This window comes from Paramacrobiotus metropolitanus, unplaced genomic scaffold (assembly GCF_019649055.1).
Source record: "Paramacrobiotus metropolitanus isolate TYO unplaced genomic scaffold, Prichtersi_v1.0 Parri_scaffold0000017, whole genome shotgun sequence".
NCBI classification, from domain to species: Eukaryota; Metazoa; Tardigrada; class Eutardigrada; order Parachela; family Macrobiotidae; genus Paramacrobiotus; species Paramacrobiotus metropolitanus.
In genome coordinates this window covers 1,316,949-1,337,508 of record NW_026570237.1, presented here as the reverse complement: position 1 = coordinate 1,337,508, position 20,560 = coordinate 1,316,949, and the positions used below count along the sequence as shown (strand labels likewise).

The 20,560-nt window shown below is 47.5% G+C and overlaps 2 protein-coding genes across 2 annotated transcripts; both read left to right on the top strand.

The window, feature by feature from the left end:
* The first annotated feature begins 64 nt into the window (after positions 1 to 64).
* On the top strand, positions 65 to 9,122 carry LOC129585518 (uncharacterized). Its single transcript, XM_055478228.1, is given in 14 exon segments — positions 65 to 695; positions 822 to 2,789; positions 3,135 to 3,239; positions 3,297 to 3,437; positions 3,500 to 3,862; positions 3,945 to 4,774; positions 4,877 to 5,596; positions 5,750 to 6,175; positions 6,237 to 6,386; positions 6,389 to 6,667; positions 6,739 to 7,053; positions 7,181 to 7,633; positions 7,705 to 8,106; positions 8,182 to 9,122. Coding segments are annotated over 14 exon segments (7,167 nt in total). The 5' UTR covers positions 65 to 334; the 3' UTR covers positions 8,836 to 9,122.
* A 249-nt stretch (positions 9,123 to 9,371) lies between these two features.
* LOC129585445 (uncharacterized) lies at positions 9,372 to 20,397 on the top strand. The gene is made up of 12 exons (XM_055478113.1): positions 9,372 to 9,686; positions 10,040 to 10,416; positions 10,849 to 12,455; positions 12,618 to 15,852; positions 16,205 to 16,312; positions 16,383 to 16,523; positions 16,591 to 16,956; positions 17,032 to 17,897; positions 17,961 to 18,635; positions 18,793 to 19,218; positions 19,277 to 19,705; positions 19,779 to 20,397. Exons 2-12 carry the CDS (start codon positions 10,056 to 10,058, stop codon positions 20,253 to 20,255), a joined length of 8,691 nt encoding a protein of 2,896 aa, XP_055334088.1. The 5' UTR covers positions 9,372 to 9,686; positions 10,040 to 10,055; the 3' UTR covers positions 20,256 to 20,397.
* The last annotated feature ends 163 nt before the right edge of the window (positions 20,398 to 20,560 follow it).

Below are 20,560 nucleotides of genomic sequence, written 5' to 3'. Positions count from 1 at the left end.
GCAGCTGTTTTGATTTGGTACAAACTGCAATAATATTGGTTTGTAAGGACATTATTTGTGAGGATACAGTTTTAAAAAGACTTTCTCGCGCATTCGACGATTTTTTTTCATTTTTTAAAGTCATAATTATCTGATTGCACTAATTTACGAATAGTTTCATTTCCGGTTACTACCAGCGTGATTGGCGTTCAGGTTGCTGTATTGCTGCATCTGCTGCTGGACGAGTGCTCGTTGTATCGTTCCCTAATTTACTATGATTTAGAGTGACTGATGGCCTTTGCCCAATAAACCAGTACATTCCCTGATTATAATTTGATTGTTTTAGGCTGGAGCGATGTCCGATCCTGTAGAATGCTGCGTGTTGTTGTGTCCTTCGTCGGAGCAGTCACGTTCCTTGCGCAGCGTGTGTTTCTTCGATTTCCCGCATCCGAACGATCCGCGCTACCCCGTCTGGATTGAGCGCACACTCCGTCCAAAAGACTGGACTCCTTCTCCATCCAGCAAGATCTGCAGCAGACACTTTCGCCCAGCAGATATCCTAACACTGCCGCTCGCTGATGGATCTGGACGAACGGAGAAGCGACTGAAATACGATGCGCTGCCGAGTGTTTTCGAAGGCATTCCCGATTCCATGCGTCCACGAACAGTTGTTGTGCCGCGCGCTGACAGCCCCGAAATTATTCTGCCTAGTCAGTGTTAGTGCAGCTTATGTAAAGTTTTTTTGTTGCATGAATGAAGAAGTGCCTGTGGATTTGGTTGTAATGTTGCGATATTGGAATGGGATGTGGATAATGGAATTGTGTGTTATTTTTGTGCTTCAGATTCCAAGAAGCGTTCTGTCGATAGTTTGGACGAAATCGGTAGTGATACTCCGAAAGATCCAACTGAACACGCGAATGCTTCGGTTGAAGATGCCGAGGCACCATCTGATGCACAGTCGAATGTTTCTCATGCGAATCTAAAAACGCTGCCGAATAACTTTCAAACTGCAAATGCCGCGGACCCTGTTAGTTCGTCATCCACGATTCCGAGTGCTAAAAAGGCCAGACATCTTCCGCCTCCTGTTATCAGCATTTCAAAACCAATCGCAATTCGCCCCGCTTGTTTGTTAGCCCCGAAGATTGTCGACGGACGACTCCGCGAAGGAGATTTCTGCTGTGTCCCGGGATGTGAAACTACCTCGAAAAAAGGGGATTCAGTGGGCGGAACATTTTTTGAGTTTCTCTCGCCAGGAGACAAACGGTACGGTGCATGGTTGCGCATGGTGAGGTACAACGCTTCCTGGATTCCCGAGGACCATACCCGAATTTGTACCGAACACTTTCCTGCATCGGCAATCAAGCATTTCATTACGAAGTCGCGTTTACATAGTACAGCTTTCCCCACGCAGCTTTCCTGCATGGAGTCCTTGTGCACATTCACACCGGCCGACATGATGGCGGGAAAAGAAGGCTGTGCTGTGTGTGGTCTGCGTCCCCTTGCTGCCAACCGCAGTCTGAAAGCCTCGGAGAAGCTGGAATTTTACCGGGCCCCTTCGGGCGAAATTAGGGAGAAATGGATTGATTTCTGCAAAACGCAAAGGAATGATATTGACTGGACGTCCATCTCGGAGGAAACACCGTGGTTCCTCTGTGAAAATCATTTTGATGCGCAGAACAAAGCGGAATATGCGGCGCAGACAGCGATTCCTTCCCTTCCGTTTTTCATGTACGCCAGTCCAAGATATTTTAAATCTACTGCCGCTCCAACAAGAGAGCAATCCGGAAAGCAAATCCATAAAAAGACGAGAACCGCTCCACTTCAGCAGCTTGTTTGCTGTGTACCGGGATGTCATGATTATGAATGGAACGAAGCGCCACCGGAGCAAGTAGCGCATTATCGTTTTTATGGCAATGGAATGAAACGGAATGAATGGGTAAATCATATCCGTTGTGCCATTTCATGGAAACCTAAATCACTCGATACAGTATGCAGTCGACATTTCTGTCCGGATGATTTCCTGAAGATAACTGCCGACCAACCGGAAAAATCCAAAAGGTTGAGATCAAATGTAATACCCTCTCAGCTGGATTGTGTTGAGAAGTACCGCGCCCCAAGGAATACAAATGCGCTGATGGAAAGGGATGGTATTCAGACGTGCTGTGTATGTGGGTGTTGGCGGCCATCGGACGAGACGGACCTTATTCCATCTGAGCGACTGAGCTTCTTTCCTTTTCCGGATGACGATATTTTACGTGATTCATGGGTGATCGCTTGCCGCCAGTGGAATCCCAGTTTGATCGTGTCGAGTGAATCCGTTATTTGTGAAAATCACTTCGTGGGAGAGGATTTGACATTTCTGCGAGAGGACGGTAAAGAATCCAGAGTAGTGCTGAAAAGGAGAGCTATCCCAAGATTCGCAGAGCTCCCTGTACCTGTTAAGTTAAAGAAAGCCGACTCTGGCGTTAAGAGCACTGTTGGCGTTCCAGGCGCGCAAGATGGCGCTGTTGATGTGACGGGAGTACCGGATGGTGGTTTTGGTGGGTTTTCGTTATTTGAGCCGTTTGTTGATACGGCGGATGATTATGAAAGTGAAGTTGGCGTTGACATTGGCATATATGAAGAAAGAGATGTTGTGTCGCCGGATGATAGTACATGCGATTTCGATGCAACGGAAGACGACGATTCGCGCATGGAAGTTGACAAAACAGATGCACCCGTACTGGAAGTCACAAACTCAATACATGTTGCTTTGAGAATGCCGAGAGTCGCCGAAAACGGCCTTCCGGGGGATGAGGATCGTCCTAACGGTACGTGCAGTTGTGCTATTTAATTTCCCCAATAGTATTTCAAAAGGTCATTACACTTTTCTGAATCATTGCTGCAAATGCTTTGGGAACTATTCCGTCTCGTATTAACTGGAACGGATTTTCCATTTAAATGATGTGAAAGCACAATGTTTTGTATACTGAATAAAGTACTCAACACATCTAAAAACGGTGATGGATGATATATGTACAGTTTGATACCGTTTTGAACTACCAGTTACTGTTTTTTTCGTATAATTTTGTGGATAACGTTACAGTAAATAAATAACGTTCTGTGAACATTGTACGGTAAACTTTCACATTTAATCTTTGGTTGGATGGTTTCAGTGGGCGCTGTTCATGACATTTCATCAGCACTGCCGTTTACTACAGAGGATCCAATGGAAGATACTTTTACGCCCCCGCGTTGTGGCCCGGATGACGCTCTAATTTGTAAGAGCAAATAGCTGGTTCTTTCCTTGTCTTATAATGTACAGCGAATGGTTGCAGACTGTGACTGCTGCCACAAGCTTCTTCCCACTCCGTGCTGGCTTCACGCAGTCAGCGTCTGCGATGAACTAGTTGTTCCGTTTTCCGTCGGCAGTTTGCCCAAAATGCTCTACTTGGATGTCTGCGACGATTCGATAACAGGTATAATGCCTCATTTTCGCTCATGTTCTAGAAATATATACATAACTACTTAATGCGTTTAGGAAAAGCTGTGTTCACCAAGGAAGTGATTGGCCCTAATACCTTGTTTGGACCGTTAATTGCACCGCTTACGCCGGGCGATAGTGAGAAGGCGCGGTATTTTTGCGTGACGGACGAGCACCGCAAATATTACGAAATGGAGTCGGATTACGCGTGCAACTGGATGAAGCATGTCCGGTTTGCCGACAGCCTGCAAAACAGCAATTTGCTGGTGTTCTCGCGCGGATCGGAAGTGGTCTTCGTCACCATCAAAACAGTCGCTCCCCGCGAAGAACTGAAGGTGTGGTATTCCAAGCAGTACTTGGAAATGGTAGAACCGCATGGAAAAGCTGATGTTGAAGATGTAAAACTGGAAATGGATGAAGGTACGTGCTACGTAGCATCTGGAAAACTTTTTAAATGGAGGAAAATCCTATGCGGTTTGCTTAGCTGGATATTTCTTTGTAGTTGGTGGAATCTCTTCGCCATGCGATGATTATACCGAAAGGGAACCCGCACTAGGAAGTGCACAAGCGACACTGAGTGGCTCATCAGTTGAAGCTATTTGCATGTCACATTTGCCGATAGAAAGCGGAACATTGTCGCCAGCGGCTGTATCTGTAGATGGTGATTATCGGCAGACGGACGAATGTCGGTCGAATACACCGCGCACCAGGAAAACGCGAAACGTTTCCACGAGCCATATCTGCTCGGAGTGCAAAGTTAGGTTTCGCAGTGAGAATATGTTGCGTTTGCACCAGTTCAGTCACACGGGCTACGATGATCTGTCTGAACAAGAGTGTCCTGAATGTTCGAAACATTTTGACGATTTTCCCGCTTTACTGAAGCATGTTGACGAACACGGAACAGCGCTGGTGCAATGCCCGGTCTGCAATGAGACCTGCAGTTTAACCTCCGTTCTTAACCATCTCCACCGCTACCATCGCGGAGTCAGTATAAAAAAGATAGATCTGAGGCCTGTGAATTGCGATAAGTGTGGTTTGCGATTTACCAATAATTTCCTCTGTCGTCTACACCAGCGGGGTCACCAGGACCAGGAGTGTATCGACAGCATAATTATCACACGAAGATGTCCGGAATGTGGTGAGATGTTCGAAAGCCTGGATAAATTAGCAGAGCATGTGAGCACGCACGGATCACGCACGCAAAAGTGTCCGGTCTGCAACGGTTGTTACTCGTGGTTGAAGGAACATATCGCACACCATCATCCACAGTATTTGGGCGAAATGGGTTACCCGGAATGTGGGAAGAAATCCTCGCAAAAATCTCACCTGCGGGTATGTGCCTAACAGGCCCTAACTTCGTTGTCAGTTTGTGAACAGATTGGTCATCTGTAGTATCACGTTCAGATACGCTTTCATCTGTATGTTATCGTTTAGGGCCATCAGCCCATGGCATCCTCTGATAGTTCGACGTGTGAGGAGTGCGGTTTACAATTTCCGAAAGATAGTTTATATGTCCTGCACAAGAGCAGCCATGAGGCTGCATCGTGTCACGCTCTCGCCGGCGCGCAAAGATGTCCCGAATGCGATAAAGAGTGTGACGGAATGGATAGATTGCATGAACATATTGTCACGCATGCAGTAGCAGCGGAGAAATGCCCCCAGTGCATCCACTGGTTCCCCCGTCACCGTTTGCGCACCCACATTAAGCGTCAACATTCTGCGCGAGCGCCTGATCCTGTTCTGCAAGAGGAAGAGTCGAATGACGACACAGTTGCTGACGGTGCATTCCGGGTGCGTTTCAGGAACACCACATGTGCTCAGTGTGGTTTGCGTTTCAGCACTGATTTCTTGTACCGCATCCACGAGTATGAGCATGGAAGCAAAGAATTAGCGGAAGACCTACGAAGCACAACTGCTTGCGCTGAATGCGCGGAAGAATTTGAAGATTTCGACGCACTGGTGAAGCACGTCAGGATTCACGGCCGGCAGACGGAGGAATGCCCGGTTTGTAAGCGACGTTATCATCGATTAATCGGCCATATTTGGCGTCATCAAAGGGTCGATCCGGGAAAGAAGTGCGGGGACAATCCGTATCGGTGTGGAGAATGCGGGAAGGAATTCGCGTCAGCTGCCTCTTTGGCTTCTCATGTCAATGTATGTCAGCTTTTTCACAAAGCTGCGTTAAAATTCGATTAAGCTTTACTGTAATAATTTATTCTCTGTCTCTTTATTTGTTTGAAAACAATTTACCAAAACTTGTGCTCGGAGATTCTGAGTTGATAGTTGTTTGTTTCCTTTTCAATGCAGAGTCACCTCTTTAAAGCCGCACTGATCGCTCGTACATGTGACGAGTGCGGTCTGCGATTCAAAACCGATATCGTGTGCCGATTGCATAAGCTGCAGCACGGAAATGCAGAATCAACGGAGCCGATGGGTGGCACCCGAGAATGTCCTGAATGTCATCTGAACCTGGAAAATGTGGAGGATTGGACTGCACATATCAACCAGCACGGGAAAGCAACGAAAAAATGCCCCAAGTGCGGGGACTGGTATGCTGCTTTGGCTGCCCACATCCGACATGATCATCAGGATGATCGCCATCAGATGCTGGGAATAACGGAACATAACAACGATAACGGTGGCCCAGATGAAAACTATGTAAATGGGGCGTACAGATGTCCCAAATGCAGCAAAGTGTTCCCTTCGAAGCGTACTTTGGCGGGGCATATTCCGGTTTGTGTTTTGATGGCTAACACGTGTTGTTTAAAATTAACAACGGGTTGGTGTTTTTTAGTATCACCGAGCTCACGAAGGGAGATACAGCAGTTTAACTTGCAGCGAGTGCGGTCTGAGATTCAACAGCGAGCTGCTATGCCGACTGCATGAGGGCATCACGGGAATGCCGAAGTGTCAGAGGTCATTCGTGACACCCGAGAATGTCCGGAAGGTGATGGAATTTTCGAAGAACTGGATGAATTGGTGGCACATGTTGCCGGACATGGTAAACCGACCGAAAAGTGTCCGGTATGCGGAGGATGGTTCGGTGCGTTGAAATATCACACTAGACAGGTTCATCCGGATTATTATTATAAAGTGCTTGGCCAAGAGGAAGCTGACAATGGAAATGATCGCCCGGATGCTGGAGACGTCTTGAACGAACCATATAAATGTCCAAAATGCGGCAAAGAGTTCACCTCACGAAGTGATTCGATGATGCATATTGCGGTATGTGTTCTGAACTTCCGATCGCTAGTTTATTCACTTTGCCAGGTATTTGTATTGTTTCGCTGTTGTAGAGGCATCGAGCTAGCGAAAGACTATACGAGAATCTGACATGCAGCGATTGCGGTCTGCGATTTGACAGCGAAGCTCTGTGTAATCTACATCGGATGCAGCATACGGAAGAATTGAGCGATCATCGAATAGATGTTAATGACTGTCCGCATTGCGGTGAATCCTTCCAACAAGTCACGAAATTGTTGGAGCATGTGGCGTCGCATGGAAAACGCACGGACAAGTGCCCGGTATGCGGCCGATGGTATGCCGCGCTAAAGGATCACATCCGCCGTGATCATCAGGAGCGTTTCGCGGAGTTTGTCGCCCAAACAAAGGTAAAGAGCGGCACGCTCAGCATGGCAGCAGAAATGTGAAAAAATAGTTCCCATGCATCACAGCTTGCATGTGAAAGTTTTTTTCTACTGGTGCAGTGTTTACTTGTTAATTCTTGTTATTTTCTAGGCACAACGGTATAGCGACGCGTTGTATCTGTACAACTCCGTGACATGTAGTGAGTGCGGACTGCGATTTGGAAATGTGTTGCTGTGTCGGCTGCATACACTGCAGCACAGCAGCGATGGATACAGCGATGGAGAGTTGAACAACATCAAATCGTGTCCCGAATGTGAAGAAGAATTCCCTGAATTAGAGCTGCTGGTCAGTCACGTTAGCGCGCATGGCAAAGCGACCAGCAAATGCTCGGTGTGCAGTCGATGGTTCAGTTGTCTCCGAGTACACATGTCGCACGAACATCCGGAGTATTTTCTGGAAAAAGATGTGGCGCAATTAAACTGTTCCAGCACAAAAGTCGTATCCGATGAATCCAATCGAAAAGAGCATTCGAAGAAGAGCTACCGTTGTCCGAAATGTGGGAGAGGTTTTGAGAAATGCGGTGCTTTCAAGCAGCATGTGCAGGTTAGCGTTTTTGTGTAACAAATTTTGTTTAGGATTTTTTAACGATTTTAAAAATTGATTGGTGTTTGCAGGTTCATTGCACGAAAGCCTCATCCGGCAGTGCCACTTGCGACATGTGCGGTTTACGGTTTATGAATGAACAGCTGTGTGAGCTGCATGAAATCAGTCACGGATTATTTAGCAAAAATCTGCAAAGCACGGGAAAATGCCCGGAGTGTGGTGAGACTTTTCAGCAGCTGCAGGCGCTGGCGGAACATGTTGGCACGCACGGAGTGCAGACGGAGAAATGTCCAATATGCAACAAGTGGTTCGCTTCACTGCGTCGTCATGCGCGACAATGTTTTCATCATGCCGATCACAATGACCGCCCCGAATCTTCTGATCATGCGTCCGCATCTCAGAAGAAAACCGCTGTATGTGTGCAATGCGGGAAGGATTTTCGTTCGCGTGCCGGTTTGCAGGCGCACATGAAGGTTCGTTCTTGTCGGTTTTTTTTCGGTCATCGGGTTGAGCGCTCGGTTAACCATAGTTTGTGCGTTACTTTGCAGACTGATCACGCGGCACTGAAATGCGTGATTTGTGACGAAGTGTTTGGGAATGATGGTGATCTGCTGCAGCATCTCCTCGATCACAGCCCCAAAAAAGAACTTAAATGTGAAATCTGCCAGAAAACATTCCAGTCGCCGCGCATCTTTGCTTCGCATGTCAGAGAGCATGAAAGTGGAAAATTATCTCAGTCCGTTGCGGAAGAACCCGCGCCTAATGAGTGCTTGCTATGCTGGAAGTCGTTTGCAGATTCCCTGGAGCTGAATCAGCACGTGAAGAAGCACAACGTTAACGGTGGCTTTGAATGCGCAATGTGTGACGCGAAGTTTCCCTTCTATCGTTTATTATCCCGTCATGTGATGGAGGAGCAGCATTTGCGTCCGAAAACCGGCATCCCTTGCAGCGTATGCCATGAAAAGCTCCCCGACGAAAACGCTTTACAGCTGCATTTAATTACTCATCGCGATGCAGAGTTGGTTGTCAAGTGTGGTCAGTGCACGGAACGTTTCCCTTGCAACGACGATCTCGACGTGCATATTGCAGCCACGCATGCTTCAGCGGTTGTGGAGGGCTCCGTGATGGAAGTAGATGAGGAGATGGGTCGGAAATGTTGGCGGGAAATGATGGGAGAATTGACAGACGGCAGCGCTGACTGAATAGGCAGCAGAACTGTCACGTCCTCAGTTGTTGTTGATGGGACGGTGATTGGGACCTGTTAACGGCTTTCGTTTGAAATCTGATAAGTATTGATATTTCATTGTTATCGGCTTGTGGTTTGGTATTGTTGTTTATTTTCTTTATGAGGCGGGTACATGATTGACCATTGCCATGATTGCATAAACGGGTTATTGATGAGAACCTTTCTCCAGTTGGAGCTGCATGTGTTTTTAATCAGTTAGCGGCTCGTTTGGGATAGGTTTGGGCGCGAATTAAGGATTCTTGTTTTTAATCTGTTGTTACTGTTTTATCTGTATGACCTCTTTTGTTTTTGTAATAAAGATTTGTAAATTTATGAGGATTTTTCATCAGAAATTGCGTTAAGGTCTCATAAAGAACAAAGGTTAATACCGCTTATTACCACGCTACGTCCACCGTGCCACCTCCCCGGTGAGGAAGCTGCACAGCAAAAATTATACTCATGAGCAAATGCCACTTTCAAAGCCACTTTTGATTTTTTATTTGCGAGGACACTTTTAAATAGACTTTCTCGCGCATTTGACGATTTTTTCTTGTTACTTAAGTTGTAGTTATTTGCGTTATCTTACGGCGGGCAGCTTATCTCCAGTTGCTACCGCTGGACGAGTGCTCGTTATCTCCGCTTCCCAAATTTTCTTTGATTCAGACATCATTCAGTGATCTTAGCTGTCAACAGCATGTTTTCCTGCAGATGGTGGCAGGGTTATTTCGGAAGCTATCAGCGACTCACCAAACCTCGCTTCTCGCAGCGGGCAGATTTCTGATGCGACTGAGCTGAGGAACCTTCACAATTTGAACAGGAATCTCACAGGTTAAGAAATTTTAGCACTGTGTTTGTAATTAAGAATCTGCACCTTTACCGCTCTGCCGCGTGACAAAAAAAGTGCCATCGCAATAATTTCGATCTTTCTGGACACGGGCTTGATAAACTACCGTAAGGCTCTGCGCACCAATTTACAAAATTGTGGAATTTTGGAAGAAATTCTGTCTTGCACAGCAGCCAGGCTCTAGACTCATAAGAAAGTACTTTTAATCTAAGCAGAAATTTGCAGTCTGTCAACTGAAAATTATTTTTTTTTCATCTGCTTTAGCCTTTACAAGCTACGGTTTGCTACCAAATTAGTGTGACAATGTGATTGATTTCGTCAGTTTTAATTTTTTTAGGCTGGACTCTGGAGCGATGCCCGATCCTGTAGCATGCTGCGTGTTGTTGTGTCCTTCGTCGGAGCAGTCGCGTTCCTTGCGCAGCGTGTGTTTCTTCGATTTCCCGCATCCGAACGATCCGCGCTACCCCGTCTGGATCGAGCGCTCTTTGCGTGCCAAAGACTGGACTCCTTCTCCAACCAGCAAGATTTGCAGCAGACACTTTCGTCCAGAGGATATCCTCACATTGCGCCACGCAGATGGCTCCGGGCGAACGGAGAAAAGGGTGAAATACGATGCGCTGCCGAGCGTTTTCGAAGCCATTCCCGATTCCATGCGACCGCCAGCCGATGTGGTGCCGCGCGCTGACAGCCCCGAAATTATTCTGGCTAGTCAGGGTAAATGCCGATCCCCAAACGTTTTTGTTGGCATAATCCATCTGACAGAATGACAGGATATCCAAATTCTATTCTGATGATTCCCGAAAAAAAAGAATTCAAAATAAAATATCAGTAGGGAAACAAATTATCTACAAAGCTAAGAAGAATTGGAGTAATATGATGACTAGGACGACAAAATCGTGAGAGTTTGATACTGCACGCTGTTATTGTTTATAAATTATGACAATAATATGCGAAATTCGTAGCAGCGAGAAAATTCACTTCACTGCAAGCGATATATTTTCGTGTTCTGTAAACATTGTGAAAGTTTGGCGGGTTTTGGCTTTTTCATGGCTTTTCTTTTACATTACTGACACGTTGATCTGTAAAATATTGCATTGGCGTTGTAAAAGGATTATGTATGCCAAGACACGTTTTCGTTTGTTTTAGGTACAAAGAAGCGCTCTATCGATTGCTTGGACGAAAACAACAGTGACGAAACCCAGAAAGAGTCCAGTGACTCTCTCAGTGCTTCAGCTGAAGTTGCCCAGGCATCCGCGAATGTGCCGTCGAACTTTCCGCACGCAAATCTGACAGTCTTGTTGAATAACTGTACAACTCCGAAAGTCGCAATTCCAGTTGCTAAAAGGGCCAGGAATCTTCCTCCTCCTGTCGTCATTGCACCGAAACCAATCCCAAGTCGCCCAGATTGTTCGTTAGCTCAGAAGATTGTCGATGGACGACTCACAGTGCTGGATCACTGCGCCCGGCACGTTCCCGTTGATTATCCTGCACTCACCGACGCCGACGAAGCTCGCAAGTGCTGTGTCCCGGGATGTTTTAACGCGCGCGATAATAATCCGCGGGGGAGAATACTTTTCCACGCATTTCCCTCGGACAAGCAGTTTCAGACCGAATGGATTAAGCGGGTGGCGTGTTCCAGTTTCTGGCAGCCGGCCCCATATTCCGTCGTTTGTAGCTTCCATTTTCTGAGCTCGGACTACGGATATAACGGCAAAATTTGGGGCCTGAAACCGACAGCGATCCCGTCGCAGTTGGGTTGCCGGAACGGATTAATGCGAAAGCTGAATGGACCGTGTCTGTTCAGTCGGGTGTGTGCCATCTGCGGGTGTTGGCGAGTGATCAAGCAGACCCCTTTTTATAAATCCGCGTCCCGGTTGGCCTTTACCCCGTTTCCTGAGGCACCGCACGAGCGACAGAAATGGTTGGCTGCCTGCCCTGAAGTTTCGGGTGGGAATGAACTGTATGCCTGCGAGCGGCACTTTGTTCTGGCTGACATTCTGGCACGCTTTGAGCAGGATAGAGAAATGAAATTAGAATTGCAGCGGCGTGATGGTATCCTCCCACATCCCAGCTTCCCTGTTTTTATTCCGTTCCCTCTAGAAAACCGAGCTCCGCCGATGTCCGGTAGCACACCGGCTGTCATCGGTCCACTTTCTTTACCTATGAATAGCTCCAACAGCAGCCAGAGTCCTTCGAATGAGGTCGTTCTACAAAGTCGAACGATCACAGCTACTCCATCCGCTTTATTGATACAAACAGCAACGCCTTCAGCCAGCCCGGGAGGTTTTACGTTCTTGGTGGTGCCTAATCAGACTGCAATTCCGGTTGTTCCTTCTCCGATTGCGACTCCACCGACTGGCCGGTTTACACGTGGTCCTTCAAGGAAAGCGCAACCAAAAGTTGCTATGCCGGAAAACGAGCTGCCTACATGCAGTCAATGCGGTTTGCGTTTCAGCACCGATGTATTGTGCCGCATCCACGAATATGAACATGGAGGCAAAGAAATTGCCGAAGATCTACGAAGAACAACCGCTTGTGCTGCGTGTGGAGAACCATTTGAAAGCTTGGACGCATTGGTGAAACACACGAAGATTCACGGGAAACCAACGGAGGAGTGTCCTGTTTGTAAGCGACGTTTCCACGCATTGAACTACCACATTCGGCGTTGTCATCCGGATTGCCACTCTCCTCATCGGTGTGCACAATGTGGGAAGGAATTCCAGTCGCGGGCGCATTATCACTCGCATTTGATGGTAAGTCAGTTACTTTGCACTACTTCGTTGGTACTCAATTAATTTTTTCTGCAGTCGATCTGTTTTTATTTTTTTTTTACTTCCTTGGAACGGAATTTTAAGTGAGTTATTTGTGAAATTCTTCAGCAAATATCTGAACAGTTCGCGGTTGCTGTGTTCCAGAGCCACAAAGTTAAGAACTTTTGGGCCAATCGTACCTGCAGCGACTGCAATTTACGGTTTGACTCTGAGTCAGTTTGCCGGCTGCACAGAATTCATCACGGGAACGCAGAATTAATGAATCGTTTTCGGGACACACGAGAGTGTCCTGAGTGTCATCAACGCTTCGCAGCTTTGGAGGAATTGGTTGAACATGTGAGTGAGCATGGGAAAGCAGCCGAAAAATGTCCAGTGTGCGGAGACTGGTATATTTATTTGTCCATTCATATGCGACGTGATCATCCGTCGCCAGTGAATGCAGCATGTTGCGTACCGGGATGCCGGAATGTCCGCCAGGAGTCGTCAAAAACAGCAAAAGTATTGTTTTTCCAGTTCGTTGGAGCAAATGATCCGCGGTATAAAACTTGGACACGGCGATTGCGCTACAACTCGTCGTGGGTTCCGGATTCCAGCGAGAGAATCTGCAGTGATCATTTTCGCGAGTCCGAGATCGAATCCCACAAGAACGGCTCTCGTCTCGCGAGAACAGCTCTGCCCAGTCAGCTGTCGTGCACGACTTCATTGTGCGGCTTTACCGCAGCAGATATGGCTGCCGGAGCAATCGGTTGTGCTGTGTGCGGCTTGCGTCCGCCAGGTGATATATCACCGAAAGCATCAGAAAAGCTGAAGTTTTTTCGCGCGCCTGGTGCCGCAGCGGATGGATTAAGGAATAAATGGGTGGATTTTTGCAGTCAGCAGCGAGATGACATCGATTGGACATCCATTGGGGCGGATACGCCGTGGTTTGTGTGTGAAAATCATTTCGAAGAAAAGTACAGAAAAGCGGAAGAAGAGTTAGGCTCTGTGGTTAGTGAAAGTAAAGCAATCCCGTCCTTGCCCTTTTCCCTGGACGTCAACTACACCGATCAGAAACTGATGACGTCTAAAACGGACTATGGAAATTCGCTGCTGCGCAAAGGCGTTTTCTGTTGTGTGCCGGGATGTGAAACTGTTTTAAAAAAGGGGGATCCTAGGGTAGGAAAATTTTTTGATTTTCTCACTCCAGCAAATGCACGGTATGAGGAATGGTTGCGGATGGTGCGATACAATGCTTCCTGGGTTCCCGAGGGCCGTGCCAGAATTTGTCCGGAACACTTTCCTGCATCGGCAATCAAGCATCGCATGATGTATTCGCAACCAACTGTGCGTCTACGCCAATCTGCTTTCCCCACGCAGCTTTCCTGCATGGAATCTTTGTGCACTTTTACACCAGCCGACATGATTGCGGGAAAAGTAGGCTGTGCGGTGTGTGGTCTGCGTCCGTTCCCATCAAAGCGAAGACTGAAAGCCTCGGAGAAGCTGGAGTTCTACCGGGCACCGTTGGGCGAAATTAGGGAGAAATGGATTGAATTCTGCAAATCACAAAGAACGGATGTTGATTGGTCGGCGATTGCGGAGGAAACACCGTGGTTTCTCTGTGAAAATCATTTTGACGCGCAGAACAAAGCGGAATATGCGGCGCAGACAGCAATTCCTTCCCTTTCCTTCTCCATATACATCAAATCAAAAGATTTGGAACCAACTGTAACTCCAAAAAAGAAGACCAAAATTATGCGACGTCAGCCTGTTTGCTGTGTACCAGGATGCCGGAAATTCACATGGGACAAAACGCCTCCGGCACGGTTAAGATATTTTAAGTGGTCAAAGGTGAATCGGAATGAATGGACAAATCGTATCCGGTGTTCCCTTTCTTGGAGACCTATAACGCACAGTTTCGTATGCAGCAGACATTTCCGCCCGGAAGATTTTTGCGAAACAACCCCGGACGAACCGCTGAAGGCTGGAAGGTTGAGATTGAACGTCGCACCCTCTGTGCTGGATTGTCTGGAAGAGTACCATACTCCAGTCAATACAGATGCGTTAGTGGAAAGGGACAACGTTCGGACATGCTGCGTGTGTGGATGTTGGCGGCCATTGGACGAGACAGACCTTATTCCATCCGAGCGACTGAACTTCTTTCCCTTTCCGGATGACGATCGCTTGCGCCATTCATGGTTAACCGCTTGTCGTCAGTGGAATCCCCATTTGACCGTATCGAAAGAGTCACTTGTGTGTGAAAACCATTTCTTGTTGGATAATTTGACACGACTGTTAGAGGACGGCAAAGAAACCAAGTTGGTACCGAAGAGCGACGCGATTTCAACGGAAAAAACATTTGCAAAGCTGCCTGTCAGGTTAAATAAGCCTGACACTGTTGTGCGAAACAGTAGCAGCACAATTACTGAGGGCGGCAGCGGCTACAAATGCTGCGTACCGGGATGTGGGAATCGTGCCAAAGTTGAGGGCAAAAAAGAGAAAATAACCTTTCATGTTTTTCCCGGCCTGGGCATTTCGTCCCGCTTCCGTGAATGGATGAACCGGATTCGCTGCGCGATTTCCTGGAAGCCTGATCCGCACAGTCGAGTGTGTAGTAAGCATTTTTGCCCTGAGGATTTTATGGAGGAGACATCAAAAGGGAAACAACCGCGCACTCATTGGTTGAAGAGAGATGCGGTGCCGTCTATTTTGCAGTGTGTTGAAAAGTTTCGCAGCCCGCTGGATTTGAGTGAACCGGTTGAGGTTAGTGCAGTACGCAGGTGCTGTGTGTGTGGCTGGTGGCGTGCAGCCAAAGAGAAGTGCGTCCGATCGGAAATATTGACATTTTTCTCGTTCCCCTCGGATGAAGATCAGCGCACGAAATGGGTGGAGATTTGCCGCGAATGGAATCATGATTTCGTCTTCTCGGCGGGGTTATTGGTGTGTGAAAATCATTTTCAGTTGGGTGAATTGACTTTGGTGCGTGCGAGTAAATGGAATCAGCAGTTGACGTTGCGAAGCGATGCTGTTCCGTCGGAAAGATGTCTTCGTCTGCTGGGCGTTGCGGACGATCTGATCATGCAGGGTGATTCTGTTGACGCGGTGGCACCAGTATCATTTGATGGTTCCGGCGAATTTTCTTCGTTTGATCCGGAGGTCGATACAGCGGATGATGACGATGAAAGCGAAACTGGCAGCGAATATGGCGTATACGCAGAAAGAAGTGCGATGTCGGCCGGTGAGAGCGCATGGGAATTCGAAGCAGCGGAAGACGATGATTCGATCATGGAAGCTGACGACACAGACACAGCTTTCCTAGACGTCACAAATTCAGTTTGTGTTCCCTTGAGAATGTCGAGAATCGCCGAAAATGGTCTTCCGGAAGATGAGCATTGTACGAGCGGTAAGCGGGGTGCGCGGTCTTCTGTTTTGCCAAATTGCTGGAGATAATATGTATTTATTGATGAGTCTACGATAAGCTATAGAGTAGATTTAATTGATCTGTTTTCAAAAAATTGTTTTATAATTTTATGAGTTGTGGTCGACTTTTAATATCTTTTCGAGTCACTTTCGTTTGATTTTGTGAATAATACCTGCAGTACCTGTAATCATTACAGGTATTTTAGGTATTATTCACAAAATCAAACGAAAGTACTAGTAGTGTAATGTACCTGCGATGAATAATATACAGTGATGTGAACTTATATACAACTAATGCAAATAATTGGAGGTTACATGCTGTTTTATGGCTTCAGTTGGCGCCGTTCATGGCATGCCGTCAGTGATACCGTTTACAACAGACGAGGCAGTTGAGATGAAACCTCCTTCGCCCCCGCGATGCGCCCCGGATGATGCTTTAATGTGTAAGAACAAATAGCCGGCCCTTTTGTTGCTGGTATGATACTCGTAATAGTACACAACGCGTGGTTGCAGACTGTGACTGCTGTCATAAATTCCTGCCTACTCCGTGTTGGCTGCATGCAGCCAGTGTCTGCGATGAACCAGTTGTTCCGTTGTCCGTCGGGAGCTTGCCCAAGATGCTTTACTTGGATGTTTGCGACGATTCGCTAACTGGTAAACTATCTCATCTTTCACGCGCGAGTTCAGTTGTCGTCACTTGTGTAATTATTAACTCGTTTAGGAAAAGCCGTCTTCACGAAGGAAGTGATTGCGCGTCACACGGTGTTTGGACCGTTAATTGCACCGCTGGCTCCGGGTCACAGCGAGAAGGCGTTATACTTTTCTGTTACGGAAGAGCAGCGCAGGTATTACGAGCTGGAGTCGGATTACGCGTGTAATTGGATGAAGCATGTCCGCTTTGCGGACAGCCTGCAAAATAGCAATTTGCTGGTGTTCTCGCGCGGATCGCAAGTGGTCTTTGTCACCATCAAGACCGTGGCGCCGCACGAAGAACTGAAGGTCTGGTATTCTAAGCAATACTTAGAAGTGATGGACAGGCCCGGAAAAACTGAAGTTGAGGATATAAAACTGGAACCGGAGGATGGAGGTGCAAATTTAGTCCGGAAACGCTGTAATTAAGAAAAGGATTGTGGGATTTTGCTGAGCAGTATTTCTTTTGCAGTTGATGGGACATTTTTACCGTGCGATGATCATGTCGATGTCGATATGGCAGAAGCCGTACCTTGGAACGATGAAGCGAACGGGAGTTCCCCCGTGGAAGCTGTTTGTGTGTCCCATTTGCCGATAGAAAACGGGTCGTCGTTGCCAGTGACAGTAGATGGTGATTACCGGCAGACGGACGATCGATCTCGCACACGCTCGAAACCGTTACTTTCAAAAACAAAACGAACCAACAAAACGCGGAATTTTTTCACCCGCAATATTTGCTCAGAATGCAACGTGAGATTTCGGAGGGAAGATATGCTGCGTTTGCACCAGTTCAATCACACGGGTTGCGATGATGGGTCTGAACGAGATTGCCCTGAGTGTGCGAAACACTTTGACGAATTTCCTGCTCTGTTAAAACATGTCGACGAGCATGGAACTCCGCTTGTGCAGTGCCCGGTCTGCAATGAGACCTGCAGTTCGGGCGCTGTCCTCGTGCATCTCCACCGCTACCATCCCGGATATCAAAGAAGAAAGTTGTGGCAGAGGGGTTTGAACTGCGATAAATGCGGTTTGCGATTTGCCAGCAGTTTCCTCTATCGGTTACATCAGTTGGGTCATCAAGACAAGGAGTGTGTCGATAGCATAAAAATTACGCGAAAATGTCCAGAATGCGGCGAGATATTCGACAGCCTTGATAAACTGGCGGAACACGTGGATGTGCACGGAAAGCTAACAAAGAAATGTCCAGTCTGCAAGGGCTATTACCCTGGCATGAAAAAACATATCGAACGCCATCATCCGGAGTATTTAGCCGAGACAAGTTGTCCGGAATGTGGGAAAGAATTCGCGCAACCGTTTTCCTTAATAGTGCATATGAGGGTTAGTTATCTGACTTTTTTTCCACTCGTAAACAGTATGATCTTTACGCGGTGATTATTTTAGTGTCATGGGAAAAGAGCCGCTTTGAATAGGTCAACGTGTCAGCAATGTGGGCTACAGTTTGCAAAAGACAGTTTGTATGTCTTGCACAAGACCAGCCATGATACAACAGCCTATCGCGCTATTTCCGGCACGCAAAAATGTCCCGAATGCGATGAAACTTTTGATGATATGGCTGGGCTGTTTCAGCATATTGTTACGCATGCTGTAGCCGCGCAGAAGTGCCCCGAATGCAGCCTTTGGGTGGGCTCTCTGCGTATGCATCTGAAGCGACAACATCCTGAAACACCGCGTCTTGGACACCTGGTTCGCTTCCGCAAAGTCACATGTGTTCAGTGTGGATTGCGATTCAGCACCGGCTTCTTGCGCAGCATCCACGAATATGAACATGGGAGCAAAGAATTAGCTGAAGACATGCGAAGCAGAACCGCCTGTGCTGAATGTGCAGAAGAATTTGAAGACTTTGAGGCACTGGTGAAGCACGTCAAAATTCACGGCAGGGAAACGGAGGAGTGTCCGGTTTGTAAGCGACGGTTTTATGGATTGAACGGACATATTCGACGGGAACATCCTGATTGCCCGTACCGGTCAAAAGAGAAATGTGGAGACGGTCCTCATCAGTGTAGAGAATGCGGGAAGGAATTCGCATCAGCTGCCGTTTTTGCCCGACATGTCAATGTATGTCAGCTAGTATTTCACAACGCTTCGTTGAAATTTGATCAATTGTATAAGTAGTATAGTATAACAGTTCGTTTTATTTCAGCTTGTTTGTTTGTAAGAGATCGGCGAAAAACGGTGCTCGCAGTTTCCGAATTAATGGTTATTATCATTCTAGGGTCACCGCACTTCCGCCGCACTGGCTGCTCGTACGTGTAGCGATTGTGGTCTGCGATTTAAGAGCGACGATGTATGCCAATTGCACGAGATACATCACGGAAAAGAAAAATCAGCGGAGACCATTCAGGGTACACCAGAATGTCCCGAATGTCATCAGAACTTTGAAAGACTAGAGGAACTGGCTGAACATGTGAGCGAGCACGGGAGAGCAACGGAAAAGTGTCCAGTGTGTGGCGAATGGTACTCGGCTTTGGCGGTCCACGTCAGGCGTGATCATCCGGATTACCTCAATAAAAATCCTTTTACGCCACGAAAATCCACAAGCGATGGCTTGGATGCCGGAGATGCCGTGGACAGTTCCTACAAGTGTTCAAATTGCGGCAAACAGTTTGACTCGCGCATCAGTTTTGTCCGACATGTTGTGGTATGTACTGGGGCATGAAATTGTAGACAGTTTAAAATTCGCTGGTTTCATGTTGCAGTCTCACCGGGCAAGCAAGATGTATAGCAGTTTGACGTGCAGCGATTGCGGTCTACGATTCAACAGTGAGATGCTGTGCCGATTGCACGAGATTCAGCACGGAAATGCCGAAGCATTGCAAACACTTCGTGACACCCGAGAATGTCCGGAATGCGATGATATCTTCGCAGAATGGAGTCAGCTGGTGGAACATGTTGCCCAACATGGGAGACCAACGGAAAAGTGCCCGATATGCGGAGAATGGTATAGTCAGCTGAAAAAGCATACCAGGCGTGATCATCCGGATCACCACTTTAAACTGTTCGAACGGCCGACATCCGGGATAGAAAATGGTTCATCGCGTGAGGAAGGCAGCCCAGAGCATCTCCATAAATGTCCGAAATGCAGCAAAGAATTCACATCACGTTTCAGCTTATCTGCACACATTTCGGTTTGTCTTTCCATTTCTGGTTTATTCAGTCTGATTTCTTGGAAGTTTATAGTTATTAGTGTTGCACTTGTAGAGTCATCGGGCGAAAGAAGTGAAATACGGGAATCTGACTTGCAACGACTGCGGATTACGGTTTGGAAGCGAAGCTGTATGCGACCTGCATCGGATGCAGCATGCGGATAAGGACGATTCGAGCGATCATGTGGTGGATGTGGATGACTGCCCGCAGTGCGGGGAATCTTTCCAAGACGTGACGCAACTGGTAGAACATGTGGCTGTGCACGGAAGACGCACGGATAAATGCCCGGTGTGCGGTCAGTGGTATGCCGCGCTGAGGGACCATATCCGCCGTGACCATAACGAACATTTCGCGGATTTTGTCGCACAAGAAAAATCAACGAACGACACGCCCAAGGCGAGGGAACGGGGTGGATATCCGTGCGAGAAATGTGGAAAACAGCTTTTCACGCGCAGCAGCTACGATTTGCACATAAGAGTGGGTGTTTTTGTTTTTGCGGTGTTTATTTTGTGCTACAGGAGATTAATTTGATTTTTCAGGCCCATCGTTCAAACGAACTAATGTACGACTCTGTGACATGCATCGAGTGCGGACTGCGATTTGGACGTGCGCTGCTGTGTCAGCTGCACAAGTTGCAGCATGGCAGCGAAGGATGCAGCGATGAGGAGTTGAGCAACACCAAATCGTGTCCCGAATGTGAGGAAGAATTCGAAGAATTTAGATTGTTGGTCGATCACGTTACCGCACACGGCAAAGCGACCAGCAAATGCCCGGTGTGCAGTCGTTGGCTCAGTGATCTGCGACACCACGTGCGGCGCGAACACCCGGAGTCTTTT